We start from the raw sequence: 27,645 nt of genomic DNA on the forward strand, positions 1-27,645 counted from the left end.
GGCTTTCTTTTCTCACAATGCACCTTTAGGTACATTTAAAAAAGGTATTTAATTTAAATTTTTTTTTAAAAGGTAAGACCTTACTCAAGGCCTTAACAGTGGCAACCTGATGGAACCAGCATTCTTTCTATTACTAGTCCAGTATTTTAATTTACTTTAACTGCTAGCACAACCTTTTACTGCTTTACATAGACTTGGTTTAAACTGTGAATATATGCTGTAGCATAAGTATGGCCTGTTAACCAAAATATTTGCTTTGCCCACTTAAGTCTTTTTGTTTCTGGTTACTCACACCTTTGATTTTCTATATATCACAGCAATGAATCCTCGTATGCTTTCTGAATCAGTAGGTTTCAAATGTGTAATCTTGTTTCAACATTCAATGTAAAAACATCATTATAATTCCTTTCACTGTCTCATCCTGCCGTCTCTGCTTGTCTCTGTCCTGCAGGCACTGGATTAATGGCCAACTCCTCTGCTTCTTTCATGGGCACCTTCCTAGCCAGCAGTCTGGGTTCACCACCATCTCACTCCTCCGGACCCCCGTCTTCTCCCTCCTCTCCCCCTTACCGCGGTGGACCCCACTCCACTGGACCGTCTCAGATCTGGTTCCCACACCCACATGAAGGTAAAAACCCCTTTCTTATTCTGAATATTTTTTCCTGGTTCAGATGTAGTTAGAGGCTTCTTTTGTTGTTGTGGGTGTGTAGCAGTGTCAGAACTGTGAGAATATATTGTACATATACACGTGATCTTACACACGTACTTTATAATACTTATCACAGTCTTGTGTAAACAGTGCACTTTCCCTAAACTATTGCGTGCCAGCGATGGATGATTCAGGTGAAGTTGTTATACCAGATGTAACAGCTGTTCTTTTCCTGGTTGATTCTAATCTTGAATGAGTATTACATAAATCCTTACTACCCTAATAATTTTGAAGCTATTAAAAATTTGCATAAATGGCCATTGATTTATTGAATTTTTGCCTTGCGTCCCATAATTTTCAATTGACCTGGACCTACTGCAACTCTGATCAGGATAAAATGAAATGGGTAAGAAAAAAATCTTTTGATAAGTATTGTTCCTGTTGGTTTTGCTTTCCTAAACTGGGCAGTGGTAGCTTAGTTGATAATATACTGGACTAGTTATCAGATGGTTGCTGGTTCAAGCCTAACGCTGTCAAGATAGGCTATTGAACATTGGCCCTTAACCCTCAATTGCTTGAATTGTATTGCATCGCATTTGTAAGTCGCTGAGAATAAAAGTGTCAACTAAGTGCCATGAATGTAAATGTCATCTTTTAACAATGACTGCCTGAATGACCAAAACGTATTAAAGGAATACGTTAATCATAGTAATTGAAATGTCCTTTTTAGATGCTACATTTTAGTGTCTGGGGCTACACCAGCCAAAGAAAATGACGAGCAGATTTCACATATTCCTCTGGCATATTTTATGCAGTGAATGCATTGGGATTTTGACTTACATGGCACAAATGGCTTCCACACCAACTAAAAAACTCAGATGTTTTAATATACACCACCAGAACACCTCTATACTGCTCTGCATAACATGTCTGCAGATATAAGTCCTGTTATTGTGAGGATGTAATCATCAGATGAGTATTGGTATTGGCAAATACTCAGTGCTTTGATATTGATCAAATCTGATTTAATATGGAAACATGTACTGGACTGTTAATAATGATATAAACTGTGTAATTCAGGATCCACTGGTGTTTAATAGAAGCTAAGAAAAAAAGAAGCTTGCGGCAGTGACCACAGCTGATTAGTAACATGCAGTCAACTGAATTACAGAATACTCTGGCTTATTGATGCTGTGTTTTTGTCATTAAAAACAACATAATGCTTTTTACTGCATAACCTGCACAGTTTTATTTCCCAAGCACAGCGTTTTTACAGCACAAAGAAAAAACTAAAAGAATAGAAAAACTCTCTTTAATAATATGCAGTGGTTTTTATGCTTTTGGTGTCCATGAATTAAATGTTTCTTCTTATTTTTTGTAAATAATCATTTTAGGAGTATTGTTGATATGTTCAGTACAGTATTGTTGTTTCAATTTGTAATCACTTCAATTTTTCGAAAGTAACCGGAAAATAGTTGAGTGTAATACGAGCTGTCAAAGAAACAAAAACAGTGGTACCACAATATTGATCGTCATTGCTTTAAATGTTATTTCTGATACGGTTAAAGTTGTCTTAAGCTGGTAAACATAGATCAGAAGTTTTGTGTGTAGTGGAATAATGCATACATATTTGTCCATGTCCTAATCACCATAAGACAGTTAAAAGTATCAGTTATGCTAGGTTATCATACTGCCTATATACAGTGTATCACAAAAGTGAGTACACCCCTCACATTTCTGCAAATATTTTATTATATCTTTTCATGGGACAACACTATAGACATGAAACTTGGATATAACTTAGAGTAGTCAGTGTACAACTTGTATAGCAGTGTAGATTTACTGTCTTCTGAAAATAACTCAACACACAGCCATTAATGTCTAAATGGCTGGCAACATAAGTGAGTACACCCCACAGTGAACATGTCCAAATTGTGCCCAAAGTGTCAATATTTTGTGTGACCACCATTATTATCCAGCACTGCCTTAACCCTCCTGGGCATGGAATTCACCAGAGCTGCACAGGTTGCTACTGGAATCCTCTTCCACTCCTCCATGATGACATCACGGAGCTGGTGGATGTTAGACACCTTGAACTCCTCCACCTTCCACTTGAGGATGCGCCACAGGTGCTCAATTGGGTTTAGTCCATCACCTTTACCTTCAGCTTCCTCAGCAAGGCAGTTGTCATCTTGGAGGTTGTGTTTGGGGTCGTTATCCTGTTGGAAAACTGCCATGAGGCCCAGTTTTCGAAGGGAGGGGATCATGCTCTGTTTCAGAATGTCACAGTACATGTTGGAATTTATGTTTCCCTCAATGAACTGCAGCTCCCCAGTGCCAGCAACACTCATGCAGCCCAAGACCATGATGCTACCACCACCATGCTTGACTGTAGGCAAGATACAGTTGTCTTGGTACTTCTCACCAGGGCGCCGCCACACATGCTGGACACCATCTGAGCCAAACAAGTTTATCTTGGTCTCGTCAGACCACAGGGCATTCCAGTAATCCATGTTCTTGGACTGCTTGTCTTCAGCAAACTGTTTCCTGGCTTTCTTGTGTGTCAGCTTCCTTCTGGGATGACGACCATGCAGACCGAGTTGATGCAGTGTGCGGCGTATGGTCTGAGCACTGACAGGCTGACCTCCCACGTCTTCAACCTGTGCAGCAATGCTGGCAGCACTCATGTGTCTATTTTTTAAAGCCAACCTCTGGATATGACGCCGAACACGTGGACTCAACTTCTTTGGTCGACCCTGGCGAAGCCTGTTCCGAGTGGAACCTGTCCTGGAAAACCGCTGTATGACCTTGGCCACCATGCTGTAGCTCAGTTTCAGGGTGTTAGCAATCTTCTTATAGCCCAGGCCATCTTTGTGGAGAGCAACAATTCTATTTCTCACATCCTCAGAGAGTTCTTTGCCATGAGGTGCCATGTTGAATATCCAGTGGCCAGTATGAGAGAATTGTACCCAAAACACCAAATTTAACAGCCCTGCTCCCCATTTACACCTGGGACCTTGACACATGACACCAGGGAGGGACAACGACACATTTGGCCACAATTTGGACATGTTCACTGTGGGGTGTACTCACTTATGTTGCAGCTATTTAGACATTAATGGCTGTGTGTTGAGTTATTTTCAGAAGACAGTAAATCTACACTGCTATACAAGCTGTACACTGACTACTCTAAGTTATATCCAAGTTTCATGTCTATAGTGTTGTCCCATGAAAAGATATAATGAAATATTTGCAGAAATGTGAGGGGTGTACTCACTTTTGTGATACACTGTACATATGCAAGGTGCAGCATGTTTCTTCTAACTAAAGTGCTGTGACTGAGCCTTGAGATCTTACTCACCACTCACCGCTTATCCAATTAGGGAGGGGAGGGGGGTGCTGGAGCCTATCCCAGCTTTTCAATGGGCGCAAGGCACACAGTAACACCCTGGACATGGCGCCATTCCATCGCAGGGCAGAGACACACACACCCATTTACGTATAGAGCAATTTAGTGTCTCCAATTAACCTGACGGCATGTTTTTGGACTGTGGGAGGAAACTGGTGCTCCCGGAGGAAACCCATGCAGACACGGGGAAAACATGCAAACTCCACACAGAAAGGACCCGGACCGCCCCTCTGGGGATCGAACCCAGGACCTTCTTGTTGTGAGGCGACAGTGCTACCCACCAAGCCACTGTGCGACTTGAGATCTATTAAATGTGATTATTTATTTATTTTGGAAAAACAGGATCACATGTTGCAGTCTACATTTCCATGTGTCACAGGTTAACATAAATATATTAAATAATGTAAAAGTTCAGTGTATGCTTATTGCTTGATGTCTTTTTGTAAACAGGTGTTTGAGGTTGAGTGTGGTGGTTTTATACACGCATACGAGTTTTCTGCATTCAGTTGTCTGATCCAAATTTAGCACTTTACTACTGTTTTTTAGCGTTAACCTTACTGCATACAGTGGATTGTTTCACTATGGGTATGGTGTTCTTTTGGTGATGTGCAGTGTTGTTTTGTGCCAAACATACTTAACACATAACACGTTTTCCCACATGCTTTTGTAAACTTGATTTAGGTGTTTGCAAAATGTAGCCTGGCTTGGATGTTTTCCTTGTAAAATCTTGCCACCCTACCCCACAGCCCAGACATATGAAGAATACCTAGATTGTTGTCACATGTAGTACAAAACCACTACTTGCCAGAGGTTCCTGCAAATCCTTTGATGTTGCTCTAGGCATCTTGGCAGCCTTCCGGACTGATGTTCTTCTTGTCTTTACATCAGTTTTGGAATGAGGTCCAGTTCCTGCTAATGTCACTGGTGTTCCATATTTTATTCACTCACTGATGATCATCTTCACTGTGTTCCATGGTGTTTGTAATGCCTTAGAAATATTTTGTACCCTTGACCTGACTTTAATGCTTTGTAAGCTCTCTGTGGACCATGGCCTTTGCTGTAAGATTCAAGTAATTATCAGGAAAAACCTTCTAGAAGAGCTAAACTTATGTTAAAAATATTTAACATAAGTTTGAATGTGATTGGTTAATTCTGAACACAGCCACATACCCAATTATAAGAGGCTGTGTACACCTATGCAACCCCACATTTTTATTTTTTTATTTTTATTTTTCTCCACAAAACCTTTACAGTTTGTTGTTAGTTGAATTGTACAGATTATAGATCACATTCAAGGTGGAAATAAATCTGAAATCATTCATCTTGGTCTGATTTCTTTTTTACATAAAAAATATGGCAGTTTAACAGGGGTGTGAGGACTTTTTATACCCAATGTACATCATGTATAAAACAAAGCGTCTATGTGTATGTGTGTGTATGCTCGTGTATGTGTGTGTGTGTCTGTGTGTGTGGTACGGTGTGGGTTAAGTGCTCTGTATCTCTGGAGCTCTTGGCAGCTGGCAGGGTGGAACAGTAATTGTTGTTGGCAGGCTGCACAGTGGGGCTTTGCTGCTGGCACCCGAGCTACAGCACCACTGTAACTCATTGACTGAGCAAATCTCTGAGTGTGTGTGTGTGTGTGCGAGAGAGAGAGAGTCCGTGTATGAGAGAGAGAACGAGACAGGTTAGGGTGAATGCACGCTGTTATGAAAAAGCTTGATGATGTGGCAAAAATGGCATTAAGGTTATGGAACATTTCCTGATGTATAACATGTATGTAGCTCCCTGCAAATAGTAGTGAACATAAATAAAATAAATGTTCTCATTAAACAAATACACAAATTTAATTGTGTTACACTAGCCCACCACTGCCGAGATCCTGGTCTACACATACATGGTTGGCTATATCTAAGGGAATGGAAGGATGGCCGAAAGCCCTTTGAGGGTTTGTGGCTCTGTCCAGGGTTCTTGAATCCAGTATTTCCTACTGGAAGTGGAGCTGCCATGAACCTGGCCAGGATTAAGAGTGTGATGAAAAAGATGAATAAAAAATGTAAACGGGAAAATTAAGCACTACAAATATATTTTTAAAACCCCATTTTCCACAGTTTATTTGTATAGTGCTTTTTACAATGAACATTGTCTCAAAGCAACTTTACAGAATCCAGGACCAACAGACCAAAAACCCCTTTTGAGCAAGCCGAGGCTGACAGTGACAAGGAAAAATTCCCTTAAAAATACAGAAAGAAACCTTGAGAGGAACCAGACTCAGCAGGTACCCCCATCCTCCTTGGGTGGCCTGGAGGATAATTTAAATGAATAGAATTTAAACAAATTATACATACATAAAATTAAATTAAACAGTTTAGTCAGTGCCAGTTCCCACGTACTTGCTATATTTCTCTGATTGCATAACATCTAGCAGTCTGTGAGGAACAGGCCAAACACATGCTCCCTTACACCACTTTCCATCTATTTTCCAACTGCTGCTCGTGCAACATGAGAAAGCACTCCCAAGTATATTTGGTCCTATTTGGTCCCCTATACTGCTATATATTATATATTTTTAAAAGAAGACATGCCTTTTCAAGTACATTGGTGTTATATTAATCATATTTTGTTTTTTATTATAGGATTATACAACATAAAAATATTTAGATCCGCTACTGACAGCATCACTAAAAGTGAAACACAATCACACTGTTCCTCACTAGGGTTATTTCTGACCTGTGAAAAAAAGTTTTATCGTTCTAACTTACAATTCCATTTTGTAAGCGTGGAATCAATCAAGGTTAAAGATACCCGCAGCACTCTCTCTAGAAAGGTGCATAATGATGCAAGACTTTGAAATACTATCGGAATGCCCAGTTTCATGTTAGTCTATGTAAGTCAGAAAATATGTAAAGAATGAAGGGAGAGATAAACACAACTGCTGTCTTTTTTATGTGTCAGGTTTGATGTAATGCTTTTTCTGCAGTGACAGACTAATTAAAAATAAAAGTATAATAATAATAAAAACAATAATAATGACAACAGTAATAATAATGATAACAGAATATGTCTGTAATGATGTGGATGCCTCTATTATGTTGATCAGGGTCATTATTGGAATCAGGCTTTAATTGCATTAAGCCCCTTGGAGCAGTTGATTGGATGGCTCCATTTCCCCCGGTAACACTCCATGTCTCCTCTCCCCTGGTTTACTACCCCCCCCTTACCATTTGCATAAAGAGCATGTCATCAAAATGAGCCACACAATTAACCGACTCTGCTTTCCTTAGAGACAACACATTTATACTGACGATGCATAGCTTACCCCACCACCACCACCACCGACCTGCAAGGACACACTGTGTGTGTGTGTAGGAAGAAGACAAGGGGCAGAAAGGAGAAAAACAGGTTAATGGGGGAGGCAAATGAAGAGAGACTCATTTTAAATTTGGTTTGAGTTTTATTTGATGCATGCAACCCCCCACGGAGACTGAGACAGATGGAGATGCTTTAGACGGTTATTGTGTTCAAATGTGTGTGTGTGTGTGTGTGTGTGTGTGTGTGTGTGTGTGTAGTTTACATGGTGTATGCTCTTATGTTATTTGTATTTGCTGATAAGGCTGTGAGTAGGAAACTGTAATACAGTGAACCGGCTGGTTGGGAGGCATTATTTAGTAACAGTTTCAACAGTGACTGAGGAGTTTTTTTCTTTTTTATTGATTTAATTTTCTGTCATCATATTTTTTCATACTTCAATTAAAAGTAAACTACAGTCAGCTACAACAAAATATGGAAAATGTTAGCAGTGACTGCAAACCCGGTGTTTAGACAGGATGTAAAAAAATTTATTGCTCTACTGTGGACATATTGAAGGATTATAATCAATAATTATAATCGGTATGTGTCTTCACGCCTACCACTGTCTCAAAACACACACACACACACACACACACACACACACACACACACCTACAAAACAAAGCAGCAGTAGCAGCAAATCAACATTCTTTTAGAGAACAATTTTAGCAAAATAAACAAGTTTTACTGTTCACTGTGGTTGCTTCAGAAATCTAAACAGCCTCCTGAAAAGCTGTAGTTAGTCAGTCATAGTGTAGAAGATGTTTATCTAAAGAGTTTATATAAAAATGGGTGTGAAAAATTCTCTGCCATTTATTATGAACACAATGCATTCCAAAAAAAACCAGACAGTAATATTGCAGCAATCTTTTTTGCAGATAACATGATTTAAATAATCCAATTCTGATAGCTCTAGTATACTGGTAAAACAATGTTGCTGATTGTTAATGTATGAATGGAGACTTAGCTATGTCCTCAGACTCCTAATGTGAGATCAGTGAAATCTGAATACCAACAGGTCGGGGGCATTTGAGGGATTTCCCCAGATTGGGTGTAGGGGCTCATGACCCTTTCAGTTAAACCCACCCCTAACTGCCTACTTCCTACCTAGACAACCAACAGTGCCACTGAGTTTATGTGTGTATTTGCTCTTGTGTGCATGCGGTTTTTAGTGTAAAACGGTGAGTGAGCGGTGGGTGAGCAGCTGGTTTCCGTGTGTGCTTGTGTGTGCGTAGTTATGCATGTGCATATGTTCGTGCATTTGCAGAAATGTGTGTGCATACATGTACGTGAATGTGTTTTTGTGTCTGCGTATGTATTTGTGTACATATGTGGGAACACCAGTGTGTAGGCATGTACATGTAAGTAAGTGTGTATGTCTGTGTATGCACTTATATTTGTATATGTATATGTGTGTGTGCTTTGGCGGTTCCCCCTCTTTCTTGGCCTCTTGGCTCCTCTTTTGGATTTGAACCGTTTGTGGTGGGACAGGTGGTCTCAGTGATCACTTTATCTCCCCCGGTCAGGTGTGTGAGCATGCAATGCCTCTGCAGCATCTCATAAAACAGACCAACTGCATATTGGCCTCAGTAAACTGCTACCATTGCACCCATTTTTTTTAATTAGCCGGTGTAATAGGCCCAAGACAGCAGGAAGGACGTTTTTGTCTTCCCTATCAGACAAAGGCTGAATTAGAATGGCTGTTGTTATAGCTGAACCATCACATAGAGGTTAATTTATTTTAATACCAACATTTTTTCAATAGGATGTCCAACAACTGTACAAATACTTCTGACCATGTGAACACGACACTTGTTTTCCCATCTGGGTAAAATCTTGATGAACAGGTTTTCAGTATCACACACACACACACACACACACACACACACACACACACACACACACACACACACACACACACACACACACTTGGACATAAATTTAAGTCTAGGGATAAGTTGCTTAAATGGCCAATTTGTCAGTTCATTATATTATTCATGCAAATGCCGAAGGCCTGCAATGGATTAGTGGTCTGTCCAGGGTATTCCTGTCTCGCACCCAGTGTTTCCCTGTGGAACTAAACCTGCCAAGACCCAGACCACGATGAAACGACTGATGAAAATAATGATAATAATAATAATAATAATAGTTTTACTTTTTTACTACATTTTTAAAACAATGTTTTTTTACTAAGTACATTTTACAAATAGCTAATTTAGCTCTTTAACTGGCAATTAGAAAAGTGCAAATAGTTTTGAACCACAGTGTAATTTAAAGCTAAACAAGTCTGCAATTTTTTTTTAATCAATTTGAAAAATCAACCCTAAGGGATTCCAGCTTTTTAAATTTGCGTATATTTCTAAGCATGCACTTTTGTTTTCTGAGTAAAAATGCAACGCAGCAAGTATTAGAATGAATATTTGTACTAATATGAAAATTACTAAGACATTTCCTTTTTCCATTTCCGAAAACAAGCTTAATTCTAAATATTGTAACAAAAACTGAGTCAGGGAGTGTGTGAACGAGAGAGAGAGAGAGAGAGAGAGAAAGCTGGCTCAGAGCTGCAAATGGGGATCAACTTTGATGTCCCAGCTGGTGGAGGAAGCAGCGCTTGGCACTGATGCACTGAGCGAGTGTTCGGAGAGAGAGAGAGAGAGAGAGAGAGAGAGAGAGAGAGAGAGAGAGAGAGAGAGTGACTGGGAGAGAAAAAAAAGAAGCAGAGTTTGTGTATTTCATAATAAATGTGAATATAATAGCGAGCTAATCGCTCACCCGAGCACATGCAGACTCGCTCAAATGCATGTTCACCTTCTCGTACAAACACACTCGCTGTCCAAATGATTGTTTTTAGGGATTGAAGTCTGGAAGCCCCAATTGGCACACTGCCAGCTGGCCTACATCCAGCGTTTGGCATTCGGCCAGCACAAATCTGCTACCCTGTTCTCCCTCTCTCTTTCACAAACTATTTTTTTTTCTCTCACCTTGTTTCTTTTATCTGCCTCTCACACTTTCTCTACACACCCTTCTGTCTTTCTTCATCCCTTTATTTTGTTTTTATAACTTTAAGGTTTTTTTTTTTTTACTGTTTTATCCCTCAAATTCTTATTCCAATTCTTTTAACACTTTCTTCTATGCTAATTTCCACTTTTCTTTGTGTTTTTATGCTTGCTTTTCATTCTGGTTTACGTTCATGTCTGCCTCATGCTTTATTCCTTCAGTTTTTTTTAAGTAAAATAAAAAAAAAAAAATTTCCCTGTTTTCTTACACAAGTTTTGTAGGATTGTTTACACACAACGTAGTGAGAATCATGATATTTTATTTTTAGGTTTTTGTAGTATAGATTTCCTTACATTCAATTCACAATTTATTTATTTATTTTTTCTATTTTTTATGCATTTTCTCCCATTTTCTCCCAATTTAGCGTAGTCAGTTTGTCTTCTGCTGCTAGGGGATCCCTGATTGCAGTCGAGGTGGGTATATTGCTGCTCATGCCTCTTCCGACCCACGTGCAGCCCTTAGCGGAACCCTTTTTTACCTATGCACTCTGCACAGGTGCCTCTCTATCTGCTAATCAGGGTCCTTACACAGCGTTTTAAGACCCCACCCACATAGTCCGGTCATCCCACCCTAGCAGAAATGTGCCTGCTGCAGGCACTGCCAATTATGCTCGCTAGATGGCGCCCAGCCGACCAGTGGCAACGCCAAAGAGTTCAGAATATCGGCGCTGGTGTGCTAGCTTAATTTCCCACTGTGCCACCTGGGCGCCACAATTTAATAATTATTATCACACCAGTAACTAATTGCTAAATGTTTTACAAATTGCACATCACTTATTGTAAAGGAAAGGTTTAATTCCAAAACACATTATATAGCAATTATATGAATTAGCATTATGGTTAGTGGTAGCTATATGCAACGAACAATTTTAGATTTGTGTATGTCCCTACAAGCTTTAGAATAGAATTGGGCAGTTTAGCTCATTGTTCATGGCAGATTCTCTCAAGCTTTGTCAGGCTGGATGACAAGCATCTATAAACTGACTTCAGGTCTCTCTGGAGCATTTAGAGACTTGTTTTAAAGCCACACTACACTTGCTGTTTTGGCTGTATGCTTTGGGTACTTGCCATGTTGAAAGGCAAACAGTTGCCTTCTCTTCTGTTTTTTCTGTTTTTTTTGTCCCTGCCATTAATACGCACCCCCACAGCATGATGCTGCCCCCACCATGTTTTACTATAAGGAGGGTATTACCCAACTGATGATAGACTTAATGCATAAATGCATATGTTCTCCATAAATGTTACATTTTCATCTCATTAGACCAGAGATCTTTTCCATATGTTGCTAAAACCTTTACGTCATTCAGCAAACTCCAAGTTGGGCTGTCATTAGCATTTTACTCAACAGTGGGTTACATTTTGCTACATTTACGCTATCAAAAAACCTGGTTTAAGTTTTGTTGCAGAGATAGTTGCCCATCCAACAGGTTTGGTAATTTTTACCTCCCTGACCAAGCGTCGTTCTTGGTCAGTAAACTGAACATTTTAGTAAACTGAACATGGGATGTTGTATTTTTCCCAGCAAAAGTAACCAGCATAGTGCAATGTTAGTCTCTGCTGATTAATGGAAGGTCGGAATCCTCTTTACCTTTTTGGTTTTTCTGTATGATGTCGGGAAAGAAAGCAGGGAAATTGCTAAAAATTCCTTGTACACGAGTGTGAGTTTTGTGTGTGTGTGTGTGTGTGTGTGTGTGTGTGTGTGTGTGTGTGTGTATGTGTGTGTGGTGTGCATGGCATCAGTGCTGTGTGTAAGCATAGGCTATGCTGAAATGCTCAGCACTTTTACAAGAGGTCAAAAACAAGTGAAGGCTTAACACAAAATGATGGACCAAGTGGATGGACAAAGGAGTAAGGAGGGGCAAACCAAAAATCTATAAATCAAATATCTCTGCCTACCTTTCTTTGTCTACCTCACTCATCTATACCCCCCCCCCCCCCCCACACACACACACAATCCCCTCCACTTAGCCTGGAGCTTATTTTAGATGTTTTACTTAACCGAGCAGATTGTATATACTGGCAGTATAGAAATTCTCCTAGCTAATTCTGAGACTCTGTCGTGTGTGTGTGTGTGGTCTCTGTGGGCTCCGTATGGAGTGGGCTCTCACTCGGCTCAGCATAATAGACTGTGGTGGTCTGGTGGAGGCTCACTGGGTTTTATTGCACATCATTAGAGTCTGATTGCTTTTGGACTGTCATGAAGCTCACATCTAATTGTTAGCATTTAAATTAATTGGTGGAAAGGAGAAATGATGAGGGTTTTCTCTCCTCTTTTTAAACTGCCTCTATGATGTACAGTTACATGAGAATATTTGTGAACTTTTCAGAAATAAACAGATTTCTGTATTAATTACTTTTATTTAACATTTGGTCAAACCAACACATTCCTAAACTTCTCAGACCATTAAATAGGATTTGAGGTGTCTTTTGTAGCAACATCCATTCCTATAAAAATGCAGATAAAGTCTGAGTCCAGTAGATAGAGTCTGTCCCATGCCCTGAACAAAACAAGACTGACTGACCTGGGTGTTTATTAATCTGTCATAAAACAAACTGTCTAATAATTGTAGAACTTTAACTACTTTTCCTTAAAGTGTGCATGCTGAGAAGAATCACACCAAGAATACACAGTGTCAAAGGAGGAAATAAAGAACAGCAAAAGTCCTGTAGAAATGCTAAAGGTTTTTGTTTTATGCAACTACTGAAATGTAAACAGTAAACAAAAAGCCATCATTGAGGAAACCACTGCCCACAGAAAAAAAACTCTTTAAGTTAACCTAAATGTTGTTGTTTTTTTTGGCATAATTGCTCAAACATTTAGAGTAAAAAAGGCACAACACACCACTGTAAATCTCATCCACAGTACCTAAAAGTAATTTGAGCTACGATTATGCACCTTAAAATACAATATAATATACAAACTAAAGGTACAAAACACAGACCCTGGAGGGTATAACCCCAGTGGCCATAAAATACTACTTTTACTTCTGAGTGTGTATCTGTGGGAGCATCATAGTTTGAGTGTACTTGTTGTTAAAAGAGTCCTAACAGTTTTTATACACATCCACGGGACAGTGGTAGCCTAGTGGTGGAGCTTTCAAATCCAACCTCTGCTATGCAGCCCTTGAGCAAAACCCTTAACCCGGTCTGCTTCAAAAGCGCAGTACAATAGCTGACCCTGCGGTCTGACCCCAGCTTCCAAACAAGCTGGGAAATGCAGAAAAAGAATTCCATTGTACTGTATACACGTCTATATGTATACATGACAAATAAAGGCTGCTTCTTCCTCTTTTTCAAGCCTGGACTTCAAATTAATTCATCAAAGTGCTTAAATAAGAAACCAAACTACAATGGTGTGTGTGTTCAGCCAGAATGTGCACTTTATGACTTTAAGAACATTAGATGACATGACTTTCTGCATAAATAACACATAAAATGTCATTTCAAAGAGTTCAGAAACTACTTGCAACTGTAATATATGTACACTTAGATTCTGCTTTGTAGATGCAATAGATTTTATCACGTCTGCCACTTTAAACACACACAAACACACCTATGCCGGCACGCACCTGTTTACAAATGGCTTTAAGCTCTGTATGCTGTTGTCATTTTGTTCGGGAGAGTAAAAATTGAAATTCAGCGGCTGTAGAAAACAGGTGCAGCCAGAAGGCCTCATATTAACCATCTGGACTCCCCTGTGATGTCACTGTCAGCCAGACACTCCTCTGCTGTCAATTAGTAGAAGAGACAGAGCAAAGGGAATCTTTTGCTTGCTCTTGTTCCTTCTCTCTTCCTTTTACCTCTCAGACACTACGTCTCTTTCGCTCTCCCTTCTACATGATCAGCCTCTTGTTCTACAGCATGTTTTACACCCTATTGTTTCTCTTCACTTGTTTTTACCCACTCATTAACTCCAGACACATCTGCTCATTGACACAGTGATCTTAAATAACTGTCTGTAGGCACAAGATTATAGGCGTGTTTCCTTTCATTGTACTCAGTTCTTTTTATAGATGCAAATTTTGCAAGTTTCCTTTACTTGATGACCAATCGTCATAGTAAACTATTACCTGATACGCTTTAGCGTCCCATTACAATATATAACACAATACAGAGTTTCATATAACAGCTAGAAATACTTATTATGCAAAGTAGCAAAATTGCAAATCTTAAAGATTAGGAATGTACAATGCTTAATAATAAGTATCAGCTAGTTTGTTTAATATGGCATATCAACAATGGCCACTGTATTTCTTAATAGAAACATACAAACTTACACAGATATATTCTTATTAATAATAGCTTTTAATAAAAATATATAAAGCATTATTTGAAGCAATACCAATACATTTGTACCTATCAAAAAGTTTGTGGATATTAAGCTTTTAAAGCTATTGCAGGATGGAGAAGGAAACTGGCTTTGTTACTTGTCCATACAGTATATATCAAGAGTCTCTCCCTTCAGTAAATATGGTTCTCAGATTCATATTCTGTCTGTATGAATGCAGCCGTTCTAACATGTGTCTGGACCATCTCTAGTCTGTGGTTCTTGGCTGATTGGCTGTTGACTTGTGCTGCTATTTGCAACTCAGCCATGTGACTAGATTCCACATTTTCCTCCACTTTCCAAGGATTCAGTTCAGTGTCCTTGAAGGTGCAGAGTCAAGTAAAATGCTGTTTGCTTTCTTCAAACCCATGAGATATGCACAGAACACCCTGTATCGGACTTGTCTTGTTGTGTATAGGGGTATTTGAATTTTTACGTTAGCTGAGAAAATAGGAAATAAGCAAGTGCCAATTTTAGCAGTTAAGGGGTTGCAAGAATTTTGTATACAAAACATAGCACATCACATATATTTGCATTTTAAACATTCTCACGCTCGAAGCTGTGATTACAAGCAGTGGTTACAATGAGATGTCGAGATAAAATAACGTACTTAATAATTAACATTGTTTCAACACTTGACCCAAATAGCTCAGCTCTAATAGAGTATTTGGAGGCTGTTACTAATGCAATTAGTGTTTTATCTGCATTATAAAGTATTTTAAAACTGATGTATAGTTCTTTAGAAATGCCAGGTGGAGACCATCATCTGCATGTTCTTATCAGACTGTTGGAAAGGTTCTGCCCTGCTCTAGGGCTTCATGGACCTTCATTTTGCTGTTCCCACAGCTCAGCAAAAGGCCAAGTGTGTCACTCTTAGGTTTAGTTTGTCTCTCTTGACAGTTCTCTCTCTCACTATCTCTCTCTGTTTCTCTCTTGGTAGCCCCGGGGTATTCCCGATTTTCTGGAAGTCTCACCCCCACCTTTCTTCCCATGAGCCCCCTAGATCACCATGGAAACAGTGGCGTTCTCTACGGACAGCACCGATTCTACAACACTTCAAAAGGTGTGTGAAGCTCATTCCATCTGTCTTGCTACAATTAACACTTAAAAAAAATTTTCAGTTCATGAATTTTAACAGACGATAACCTGAGTTCTTTTTCTCGCTCCTCTCCTTTTCCCACACTGTCTTTTCTTTTTTTTTTAAAGATTTTTATCTCAGAAGTCTTTCATCACAGCCCCACCTTCTTTCCACCAATCACACCCTCCCACCGTTGAGTCGGACTGCCCCTAGCCACCCCCTGGGCTCCAGTAGCCGGGAGCGAGAGCCTGGAGGAGGGGGGGCCACCCAGAAAAGCTCTAAAGAACCAGATGTAGGAGAGCGTGGTGTTACGGTTGGGGTAAAAGAAAAGGAAAAAAACAAACAGGAAGTGAAGGAGCGCCAGCACTATGACTCACCTTCTCCAGCCCCCCACCATCACCAAAACCTCCATCCACATCATCCTCAACTACATCCCTTAGGGCCGGAGGGCGATTCTAGGCACAAAGATGACCCAAAGCATTTCAGTGCCTGCCTTCTCACTACCAAGACCCATACCGGTTCTCACCAAGGGACAACAGTCAGAGGTTCCTCCTCCCTACCCAGTTGCGTGGGGCCAGGGGCCTTGAGCTTAGGGACTAGTCACAAGGGAAGTGGAGGTAATATGTGTTGCAAAGAAGTGAGTGGTGAGATGCGAATCAGTGAGCCTACGTCAGACTGCTTGCGCCACAGTGCTATGGTAGGTCATGCCCATCCAGTGTCCTATGCTATGCCCACTCCCCTCGGCTTAAGCTCAGCAGTTGGAGGAGCATGGCCACACCCGATTCATCCCCACCATCACCACCCACATCCAGACTTATACTGTCCCCCAGCCCCACTCACCATGTCTTCTGCTCAGGATAAAAACATAGCTCCTGGTGCAGGCAGAGACCGGAAAGTGACAGGACCCACATTTGTGCCCTCTGTGGGGCCTCTAGGGGACAGGAGCAGTGGGCCATTTCAGCTGGGTAATCCTAACTGTCAGCTTCTAGAAGAAGTTGATAAAGAAGGAGCAGGAGAAGGAATAGGAAAGGTCAAAGCTTCAGAAAGGAGCAGCAATGGAGGCAGAGTAGCTCCTCCTCCAGTGCCTCCCCTCCTAACTCCTAGTACCTGCCAAAAAAAGCCTTCAAGCCAACAACAGCAACATGTGTATGGAAAGGCAGACAAGGGTCCAGACTGGTCAATAGGCCCTCATCCACATTTGCCACAGCAGACACAGCACAGTCATGATCACCAGCCACATTCCAATCTTCCAGCCCATTCCTACAGTCTAGAAGCCACTGAGAATTCCTCCAGGACAAATGCTTATCAGCCCTCTCTGCCACAGGGTGCCAAGGATGGCTGTCAGTCTAAGAGCAGCTCATATGTCAGCACACCACCTTTTCGGGACTGTTCTCAGTTAGATTCTCCTCGTAGAGTTCTATCAGAAGGCAAGGCCAGTGGTGAAAGCGGGTGCATACTCCAGCGGGACAGCCAGAGAATAGCTAGGATACATCATCACCAGCATAACAACAGGACTGGAGTTAATGGACAGGATCCAGAACTGGGTCCAAGCAACAGTTCTCGAGACAAGCAAAAGCCAGAAATGGAAATAGCAGCACAGGTGTACACTGGACATCAGACGGGTTCTTTGTCATCATGGGAGGAGGGAAGACAGCAGTCTCAACCTGAAGATGAGCGACGCAAGTCCTCCTCTTTTAGTACAGGAGACCACTCTGTTTTCCATTCCCACCAGCAACCTTTACTAGGCCCTCAAGGGCCAGAAAACAGTGCCATGAAAAACCTGATGAAGTACAGCAGCCATCAACCCCACCTGCTTTCCCAAAGGAGCCCATTCGGGGGCCTTGGCAGCCTAAAGCAGGGGGCAACAAATAGAGACAAGAATGAGAAGAGTGAGAGGAATGGAGGGGGTGCAAGCTGTGCCCAACAGGAGGGCAAGCAAACCCTACCTTCAAGAAGGGCCTCATCCTCTGGGGAGAGTGAGCGTTTAGAGCGGGCAGGCCGTGATTCTGGAGAGGGGGAAGGGGAGGTGCGGCAGCCCCCTGTGGGCATAGCTGTGGCAGTCGCCAGGCAGAGAGAGCCACTGTGCCGCCCACCAGACAGGCATTCCACCCACAGCCGCCACGGCAGAGTGCTGCCCAGCATGAAGGGTAAGCCATCAGCAGGAGGCCTAAAGTGTGTGTGTGTTGTGTGTGTGTGTGTACATTTGAGCTCAATTGAAGCAAGTATCATTTACCAGTTTAGCAGTGAAAATTGTGAAAGTTTGGAACCACACATGGAAAAAGAATGTGTGATTACAGGAACAATCCGCAATTAGTCATTTTTGGTCGCCAAATCACGTAATCAGCAATGTGCAAATTGATCCTGACATTTTTGAAGTTTGAACATGACAGATTGGGTGTTTTAGTCATTTTAGTGAAAGTTTGGTTGTCATATTGCTGTTCTGTGCACAGGTCAGTCACACTGTGTACGAGTGATGTTTTACTCATGCTATGCCTCATACTGAAATGCCGTATTTGAAGTAAACATTGCAAAATTTGGGTTGCAGTCTATCAGAATAGTGTTAGACATTAGGTTTAGTACAATTCATTACTTACCTTGTCACCTAGTGGTGAGCTGCCTTGTTAAGTCATATTTCTGTGTCAGGGGCGGGGCGCTCAGTGTACCCACTGCAACGGGACTTGGAGGAAGAAAGAAAGAGTGTGTCTGAGGAACAGCTGTCTCTATATCCGCTGGACAGGGAAAGAGAATTCCTTCTCAGGTATGTTGTATATGTGTGTGTGTATATTTCATTTTAGATAATAATCAGTGGTTAGTTTTTTAGATAATTTCAGTGGTTACAAATTTGAGAATACTATAGCGAATTTTCTCATAAAACAAGAATGTCAGTGATTTGAAGGTGCCACATTAATACAAAATAATTAAATATGACTGACCAGCAAGTAAATGCTTTCTAGTGCTGATTGGTTGGATTTTGCCACCCATTTCTGGTTGTTTGCCTCACCTTTTCAGACCCTAAGGAAGCCAATATATTTTTCTGAACACATTTTCATTGTTAACACTCAGAATGTGAGAGATATTTAACAGCCCTGTGTTTAAGAAGCAAAGTTGTGTTATGTGTAGTAGTAACAGTTTTTGTACTTGCTCTGTTCAGGGAAAACAAGGACCTGGTTGAGTTCGATAGAATCATCCATGGTAGTTGCCATGGAGACCTGACCTCTCACCTAATGGTGCCAGGTGGAAGCCAATTAGGAGCTGATCCTTCTGTACATGCTCACCCGGCTCATCATCACTGGATGACGCGTACAGGAAGTCCCTCCCTCTGGCTTGGACACTCCTATGGTAAGCAGTCCCATGGTTTGGTTTATATATAGGAATGTTTAATGTTCAGAGGTTGTATGTATGCCCTTTCTGTAATGAGTTGACTCTTCTGTTAGGTTTAGCATGCCCTTTTGTTTATGCCTAGGCTGCTTTTACGTACTGTGGTTTCCTTCAGCATCCCAGAAACAGCCTAATAATTTTAACCTGGTTAATGTTTAATTAGTTCTCTTTCCTGTGGATGGGTTGTTTAGGTCTGAGTCATGCCGCATTGCACCAGAACTTGCCCCCAGGCTTCCCTGCTACCATGCCCAGTCCCCTACAGCCTGTCCTGTCTCTGCCACAAGACCCTTCTGCTGCCCTGGTAGTTCTACCCACTGAACCGGCTGCCCACCCTGCCACCCATCACCTAGGTACTCTGTCTAGCAAATACTAGTCCTTCATTACCAGATTTTGAGTTGTAAATGTTTGCCATTGTGTTTCATTTAAAAAAAGAACTTTGCATGTGCAGAACAGTGCAAGTCTTTACCATAGTTACTGTGGCCATCAATATGCGACAGCTATCCATCTTCTTTATAATCATTAGCCTTGCCAGGATTGCAAATTGTCTTTTATGCGTTATGTTTTATTATCATTCTGTAATCAGTGGAAAATGTGTCACTACAACATGCTAGCAGTAGTAGCACATCCTATTATCAGGGTAATGAGAGCTAGTGCAAAAACAATTGTAATACTCAATTTGAATGCACAAAGTGGAATTATGAAAATTGTTTAAGCATATTATCATTTTAAGAAGGGGGTTGATATGTTTGGCCAGTTGCTTATTAGAGATGAGGTGTTCATGCATGGATGAGGTGCGTGAGGGTGCATGTTTGAGGGTGTGCTTTGAAAGCTTAATGCAAATAAATGTATAATTCATAGTACCACGTGAGAGAGTGTCAATGTTTGCATGTCATAATCCAGATGAATTATGTGTACATAGTAATCAGTTCTTCATGCATCAGGTCTTCTTTGTATGACCATGTGAGTGGGGGAGTAAAAGGAAGTTTTTTTTGGTGTGGCCTTAAGTGGTTCATTTTTAAGTGGTATGTGTGAACTGTTTACTTTGTTCTTTGCTGTAATGTAGAAAGAAAAGTCCAACACAACAGAAAGCTGACTCTAAATGTGTTCCTGGTCAAGGCAAAAACCAATTCTAAACATACATGTTTGTTAATTCACTTGCATCTTTTTTTAAACAGACAACAGAGTTTTTAATGACAAACTAATTATTTTTGTTAAATATAAACAAATTTAGAAATTGATGCCTGTAACACATTTAAAATGCTGGGACAGAGGCATGTTTACTACTGGGTCGCATCACCTTCTTTAAATTATAGAATAGAATAGAATAGAATAGAATATAGAATAGAATAGAATATAGAATAGAATAGAATAGAATAGAATAGAATAGAATAGAATAGAATAGAATAGAATATTTGTCATATATACATATACAGGTGCTGGTCATAAAATTAGAATATCAAGTTGATTTATTTCAGTAATTCCATTCAAAAAGTGAAACTTGTATATTATATTCATTCATTGCACACAGACTGATATATTTCAAATGTTTATTTCTTTTAATGTTGATGATTATAACTGACAACTAATGAAAACCCCAAATTCAGTATCTCAGAAAATTTGAATATTGTGACAAGGTACAATATTGAAGACACCTGGTGCCACACTCATCAGCTAATTAACTCAAAACACCTTTAAGGCATTTAAATGGTCTCTCAGTTTAGTTCTGTAGGCTACACAATCATGGGGAAGACTGCTGACTTGACAGTTGTCCAAAAGACGACCGTTGACACCTTGCACAAGGAGGGCAAGACACAAAAGGTCATTGCTAAAGAGGCTGGCTGTTCACAGAGCTCTGTGTCCAAGCACATTAATAGAGAGGCGAAGGGAAGGAAAAGATGTGGTAGAAAAAAGTGTACAAGCAATAGGGATAACCGCACCCTGGAGAGGATTGTGAAACAAAACCCATTCAAAAATGTGGGGGAGATTCACAAAGAGTGGACTGCAGCTGGAGTCAGTGCTTCAAGAACCACCACGCACAGACATATGCAAGACATGGGTTTCAGCTGTCGCATTCCTTGTGTCAAGCCACTCTTGAACAAGAGACAGCGTCAGAAGCGTCTCGCCTGGGCTAAGGACTGGACTGCTGCTGAGTGGTCCAAAGTTAAGTTCTCTGATGAAAGTAAATTTTGCATTACCTTTGGAAATCAAGGTCCCAGAGTCTGGAGGAAGAGAGGAGAGGCACAGAATCCACGTTGCTTGAGGTCCAGTGTAAAGTTTCCACAGTCAGTGATGGTTTGGAGTGCCATGTCATCTGCTGGTGTTGGTCCACTGTGTTTTCTGAGGTCCAAGGTCAACGCAGCCATCTACCAGGAAGTTTTAGAGCACTTCATGCTTCCTGCTGCTGACCAACTTTATGGAGATGCAGATTTCATTTTCCAACAGGACTTGGCACCTGCACACAGTGCCAAAGCTACCAGTACCTGGTTTAAGGACCATGGTATCCCTGTTCTTAATTGGCCAGCAAACTCGCCTGACCTTAACCCCATAGAAAATCTATGGGGTATTGTGAAGAGGAAGATGCGATACGCCAGACCCAACAATTCAGAAGAGCTGAAGGCCACTATCAGAGCAACCTGGGCTCTCATAACACCTGAGCAGTGCCACAGACTGATGAACTCCATGCCACGCCGCATTGCTGCAGTAATCCAGGCAAAAGGAGCCCCAACTAAGTATTGAGTGCTGTACATGCTCATACTTTTCATGTTCATACTTTTCAGTTGGCCAACATTTCTAAAAATCCTTTTTTTGCATTGGTCTTAAGTAATATTCTAATTTTCTGAGATACTGAATTTGGGGTTTTCATTAGTTGTCAGTTATAATCATCAACATTAAAAGAAATAAACATTTGAAATATATCAGTCTGTGTGTAATGAATGAATATAATATACAAGTTTCACTTTTTGAGTGGAATTACTGAAATAAATCAACTTTTTCATGATATTCTAATTTTATGACCAGCACCTGTACATGTGTACAGTACAATAAAGTTTTTTTTTTGCATATCCCAGTTTGTCTGGAAGCTGGGGTCAGAGTGCAGGGTCAGCCATTGTACGGCGCCCCTGGAGCAGACAGAATTAAGGGCCTTGCTCAAGGGCTCAACAGTGGCTGCACAGCAAAGCCAGGATTCAAACTCTCAACCTTTTGTTGATAACCCAAAGCTCTATCCACTAGGCTACCACTGTCCCTTATACATAAAGATACTAACTGTTGCAGTTTGGCAAGTGGATTTTTGCTGTATACAAGACTTGAGCTGCTTAATATTCCATGGCTAGAATTATTTTCCTCTTGCATTCATAATGTGCATTTTTAATAAAAGACAGATCAGGACTGCAGGCAGGCCAGTCAAACACACACACTCTGTCTACAAAGCCGCTATTGTAACTCATGAAGAATAAGGCCTGGCATTGTCCTGCTACAATAGACAAATATTGTATCCTATGAGAACAATGCTTGATAGTGAGTTCAAGAAAAATACATACAAGTCCCAGACAATTCTAAGATAACAGCAAAAGGTCCCTGACCAGACTCATAGTAAGTTTATAGCAGTGTCATTTGTTGGTGGTCTACACCTGCTTACAAATCTGTTTACCGCACTTTGATTTGACCTTAGCCATTATGTGCTGTATGCAGTGCTTTGGTGATCTGCACTGTGCCATGTGTACTTCCCTCTCTACAACCCAGCCTGTGAAATTTAATTAGCTCTCTGCTGTTCAGCGCAGCACTTTCCTTCAGCACTCTGCAGGAGCCGTAACCACGAGTGGAAGTGCACCCACCGGACCCTTCCCCTGGGAAACATTACCCTATCCCAATAATTTTGCCCAAACAAAGAGTCCCACCACACGCTGGAAAAGAAGGAAACGGTTGGGGAGAATGTAGGAGGGGGCAAGGACGAGTCGGGTGTGCAAAGCGATAAAAGAAGGAGATTGTGTTAAAATATCTGTGGGTTGAATCTCAAGGCTAAGACAAAGTACACAGATGTGCATCCCTCCCTATGCTTTTCATTTCCTTTCTCTTCCTGTTCCTCCTTCTCCCATTCTTATTCGTCTTTCGTGCGCAATAAATCTGATCTGTTCTCAAATACTGTAGACCCTTTCTTTAAACCCAGCTCAGATTGTCATTATTTACATAATCTTGTTCAGGTCACATGCATTATATGGCCAAAAGTATGTAGATGCTTCTTCTATTTATTACATTCAGATGTTTTAGCCACATCTGTTGCTAACAGGTGTATAAAATTAATCTTTAAACTCTGTAGCAACTTTTTGGAAACAACCCTTTACTGTATTAGTGCATCTGTGCACCAGTGCACAAAGCGAGGTCCATAAAGGCAAGGCTTGTTGAGTTTGGTATGAAGGAATTCCACTGGCCTACACTGAGGCCTGAACTCACCCTCAATGAACACCTGTGGGCTGAATTAGAACATTGAATTCTACCCTCTGTTCCAACATAAGTGCCTGACCTCACGAATGCTCTTTTGATTAAATGGGCACAAATTCCTATAAACAAAGCCTGGACTTTCAGATCTACTTCAAAATGCCACCAGCTTGAGAGTGTAGAATGTGCCTCCTCCAAGTCACACAACAACACTCTTATTGGTTGTTACTCTCTCTCTCTCTATCAGGCAGCTGGACATTCCAAGAGGGTAGCTTAGTTGCCCAAAATTGCAGGCTATTGCTTTGATCTATAAGGGATAGATAATATCACCCATTCTACCCAAAGAACAGTTATGTTGTTCAGGATGTCAAGTTACAGATGGATTTGGCATTTAAAGGGCTTAAACTAGTGATGATTTGCTGTTTAAGCACTTGGGGAGCCGCTATTAAATGAACTGTTTCTTGCAAATGAAGTACCTTTACTTATGAGACTCTAGAGCTTTGAACAATTCCATAAGGCACCAAGAGTTTTCATAATACCTATTCATAAAACCTATTCATATAGGGTAATAGTGGTCCTCCTTTGGACTTGCCTAAAAGTAGATAAACTGGAGAGATTAGCAATGAGGTAAAATTGACTTACATATAATGGTAATAACCTGGCTAGTACTGATCATAGTTGGCAATGGAGACCAAGAAGGAAAATGAGTTTGTAAGGTTTTAAGAAAGATCAAGAGGAGAGGCGCTTTAAATGACAATAAAATTGTAACTTATGTGTGACATTTTTGTATGATTCTCTTCCACAATCATTTATCCTGCTATCTATTTATCTCTGTCTGTCTGGGTAGATGTGATGGAGCAACAGGGACTGTGGCCCCCTGTGTACGGGGCTCGAGGGCCTGCCTCGCACATACAGCATCCGTCTGTCTACTCCCGCCAGTTTCTACGGCAACAAGAGCTCTATATGCTGCAGCAGCATCAGCAACACCACAGAGCTGCACAGGCATTGGAGCTAGCACACAGACACACACATTATCAGGTAAAAAATACAGTATTGCTCAGCATGTGTTAAACAGCGTGTACAGAAATGCTAAGCCACACTTACAGTTGCTTGTCTGAAAGGCCATGCAAGGTCTCTGAACTCTTTAAAGTGTACCTAAATGGCAAGTCTGTAAAACTAATATACTATATACTAATAATATACAGTTCTTTTGCAAGAGCTGCACTGATCTCACAAATGAAGATGGAGCAATTAAGATATAATGTAATGTTAACAATGCATAAAATACCTGCGAAACATACAGAAAGCCAATGACCTGTGGGGCAGTGCAGCTCTAGTAAAGTTGCATTTGTATCTCATTATTTTCCTACAAAAAACCCAACGGAAGCTGTTTTAGCCCTAGATAAACAAAAACATTTTAATAGGGATGCAGCATGTTGTTTCTCATAAGGAATCTTAAATTCTAACATATTTTTAAAAAGTTGTATAGGACAGATTTAATGTAGGCTAAAATTAAAGTTGAGGGTTTTCACTCTAGTGCATTTATTTAAAATACTTCTTACAGTTTATATTACATTCAAGCAGCTATCAGGATGAACGATGAGGAAAAAATTAGCACCACCCACGTAATATGCTGTCAAAACAGCTATTACACACCTAGACATCTTAATATCTGGTACCAGGAAGTTAACAAAAGGTACTTCAGCTTCTGTACACTGCAAGCTGGATCGTCTTACAGGGTGGATCTCTTCTGTGAGTAAATTTGTTGGACGAGTCAACCATCTTCCATGACTCAGATTCCATTTCCGATGCCTGCATGCCCATTTTGTGTTTTAACAGTGGACAGGAGATAGCATTTTGACTGCACTCCACTTACGCAGCCCCATACAGGAAAGGGTTCAATTAAATACTCACCAACAGTGTTAAAACTATCTACAATTTGAGTCATAGTAGCCCTTCTGTTGGTCTGTACCATATGCCATAGCCTTCATGGCCTCTGGCATTACAGAGTCTTAGCTGTGAGCACTCCTTACTGTTTCGAAAATACTTCAACCCAGTCATCTGGCTATAACGATTTGTCCATTATCAAAAACACTCATGTCTTTATACCTGCCCAAAAATGGTACACTCAGCTTGTGTACTGTGAGTAAGTACCATCAGCCTAAATAATATATCTCTGACTGTGGTTGTGTTCAGTTAAGCATTGTGATGCACATTTTTGGATGGTGGTTCAAATGTTTTGGCTCATCAGTGTAGGTATCTTTACTTAACTGTTAGTTCATTGTGGTAGCTTCCTGGAATTCCAATATAGGCAGCAAATATGCATGTATTTTACTGCTGTTGCAGTGGTAGCGAGCATACTGCTGTTTGGCCCCTAAACAAGATCTTTAAACTTGAATTGCTTCCACTTGGATTTGTATTCCGTCACAGTTATAAGTTTCTTTGAGTAGAAGTGTCTGCTAAATGCTGTAAATATGGCTATAAAGGGAAAACCTGTGCTTAAATTGCTTAATATATCTTGAATGGATTTGTTTTCATGGTTAATACATTCTAGCTCTTGAGGTTCATGTAATTCTTCTGTTTCTCATTTAAACAGAGAAAACCTGAGGACTCCTTCATCAATTTAGATGAAGGTCATCCTGAACCTCGCACCCCAAAACCAGCAAAACCTTTCTCCTACCCCTCATCTAATAAAGCAAGCAGCTCCTCCTCCTCTCCAGGGGGATGCGCCTCCCGTCTCTCACCCTGCTGCCACTCTCCTGCCCCACGGCCCCATCTAAAAAGCACACCGTGTACCCCCTGCCCCGAGCCGAGTCCAGCTGTAGCGGCGCCTCGCTCCCCTGCCCTCAGCCCTCATGCTGCACCCCACCTTCCAAAAGAAGCTGAGTCCCAGGACAAGAGAGGGGAGGGCCAGCCGCCTCAGGACTACCCTCACTCTCTGGAGCCTGGTGAGTGAAGTAACCAGTTATGTGTGGTTTACAGATTTTTGTATTATGGAAATGTAATGAATGTGTTTTTTACAATGTTCATACTTTTAAAAGAGAATCACAGCATGCAGAGGAAAGAAAAGGACATTGTATTACTATTCTCAAGGTTATGGTGTTACCACCAAGCCTGGTCCTATGACTTCAGGCTGAAAAACTGAAAGAGAAAAGCAGGAGGAATATGAAGGGAGACTTTAGTCTGCCTCTCAAAGACAGTCAGTCTGGGAAGGAACATACTGAGCAGATAAAAAGAACAAACCTTTGAAGAAACACACAGCCCTTTGGTTACTGATGACTGACAATCAACTTGAATTAAAAACAGTAAGGAGTGTGTTTCCTCTCTGTCCCTTCTCTGTTACTATATAAATGCCATCTTAGAGAGCTGTGCTTATCAGCGTGTGTGTATAAAAACCAAGGCTGGGGTTATTGTCGGAGACAGAAAGATAGTAGAAAGGGAGGAAGGCCAAAAAGACTGGAGACAGAGGGCTCTCTTATCCTTCAGGGGTCCTTGAGCCTTGGCCGGCGGAAGGATACAAATTCATCTGTCTGCTTTGTCAGGAAGGGTGGATGGATACCATCAATAACCCAGTGCTGGGGTGACAGGGCTCGCTCTGCAATCACATCCAGACACCATGCTGTCATCAATATACTCTGCTTCGCTGCAGCTCACCACACACACACACACACACATATACACAAGTGCATAAACACACATGCGCGCACTGCTACTCACACAATCATTTGCACTCGCACCCCAAATGAGATGAATACACATGCTCACTCAGAGACTAAATTATACGCAAACACTCCTGCGTGCAATCTTTCACACACAAACAGTGCACACACTGCATCCATAACCTCCTCGAACATAATTCAGTATTCATGGAAATTTTGATCACGCCATCCCATAGTCTTTATGGTGCAGGCTCCATTATAGGTGTGAGCGGTAATAGATAAATTTAACGCACTTTTTGAATGGTGC

At 41.0% G+C, this 27,645-nt stretch overlaps 1 protein-coding gene across 1 annotated transcript in view; it reads left to right on the top strand.

Moving 5' to 3' along the window:
• Positions 1-27,645, top strand: part of bahcc1b (BAH domain and coiled-coil containing 1b) — a 121,072-nt gene that overhangs the window by 55,382 nt on the left and 38,045 nt on the right. Inside the window, exons 3-10 of the mRNA XM_063003000.1 lie at positions 452-628; positions 15,730-15,852; positions 15,996-18,014; positions 18,511-18,625; positions 19,019-19,206; positions 19,437-19,595; positions 24,527-24,717; positions 26,276-26,627. Of these exons, the coding sequence (XP_062859070.1) occupies positions 452-628; positions 15,730-15,852; positions 15,996-18,014; positions 18,511-18,625; positions 19,019-19,206; positions 19,437-19,595; positions 24,527-24,717; positions 26,276-26,627 (3,324 nt within the window). The remainder of the gene's footprint in view (positions 1-451; positions 629-15,729; positions 15,853-15,995; positions 18,015-18,510; positions 18,626-19,018; positions 19,207-19,436; positions 19,596-24,526; positions 24,718-26,275; positions 26,628-27,645) is intronic.

The sequence above is a fragment of the Trichomycterus rosablanca genome, chromosome 10 (genome assembly GCF_030014385.1).
Source record: "Trichomycterus rosablanca isolate fTriRos1 chromosome 10, fTriRos1.hap1, whole genome shotgun sequence".
Classification (NCBI taxonomy): domain Eukaryota; kingdom Metazoa; phylum Chordata; class Actinopteri; order Siluriformes; family Trichomycteridae; genus Trichomycterus; species Trichomycterus rosablanca.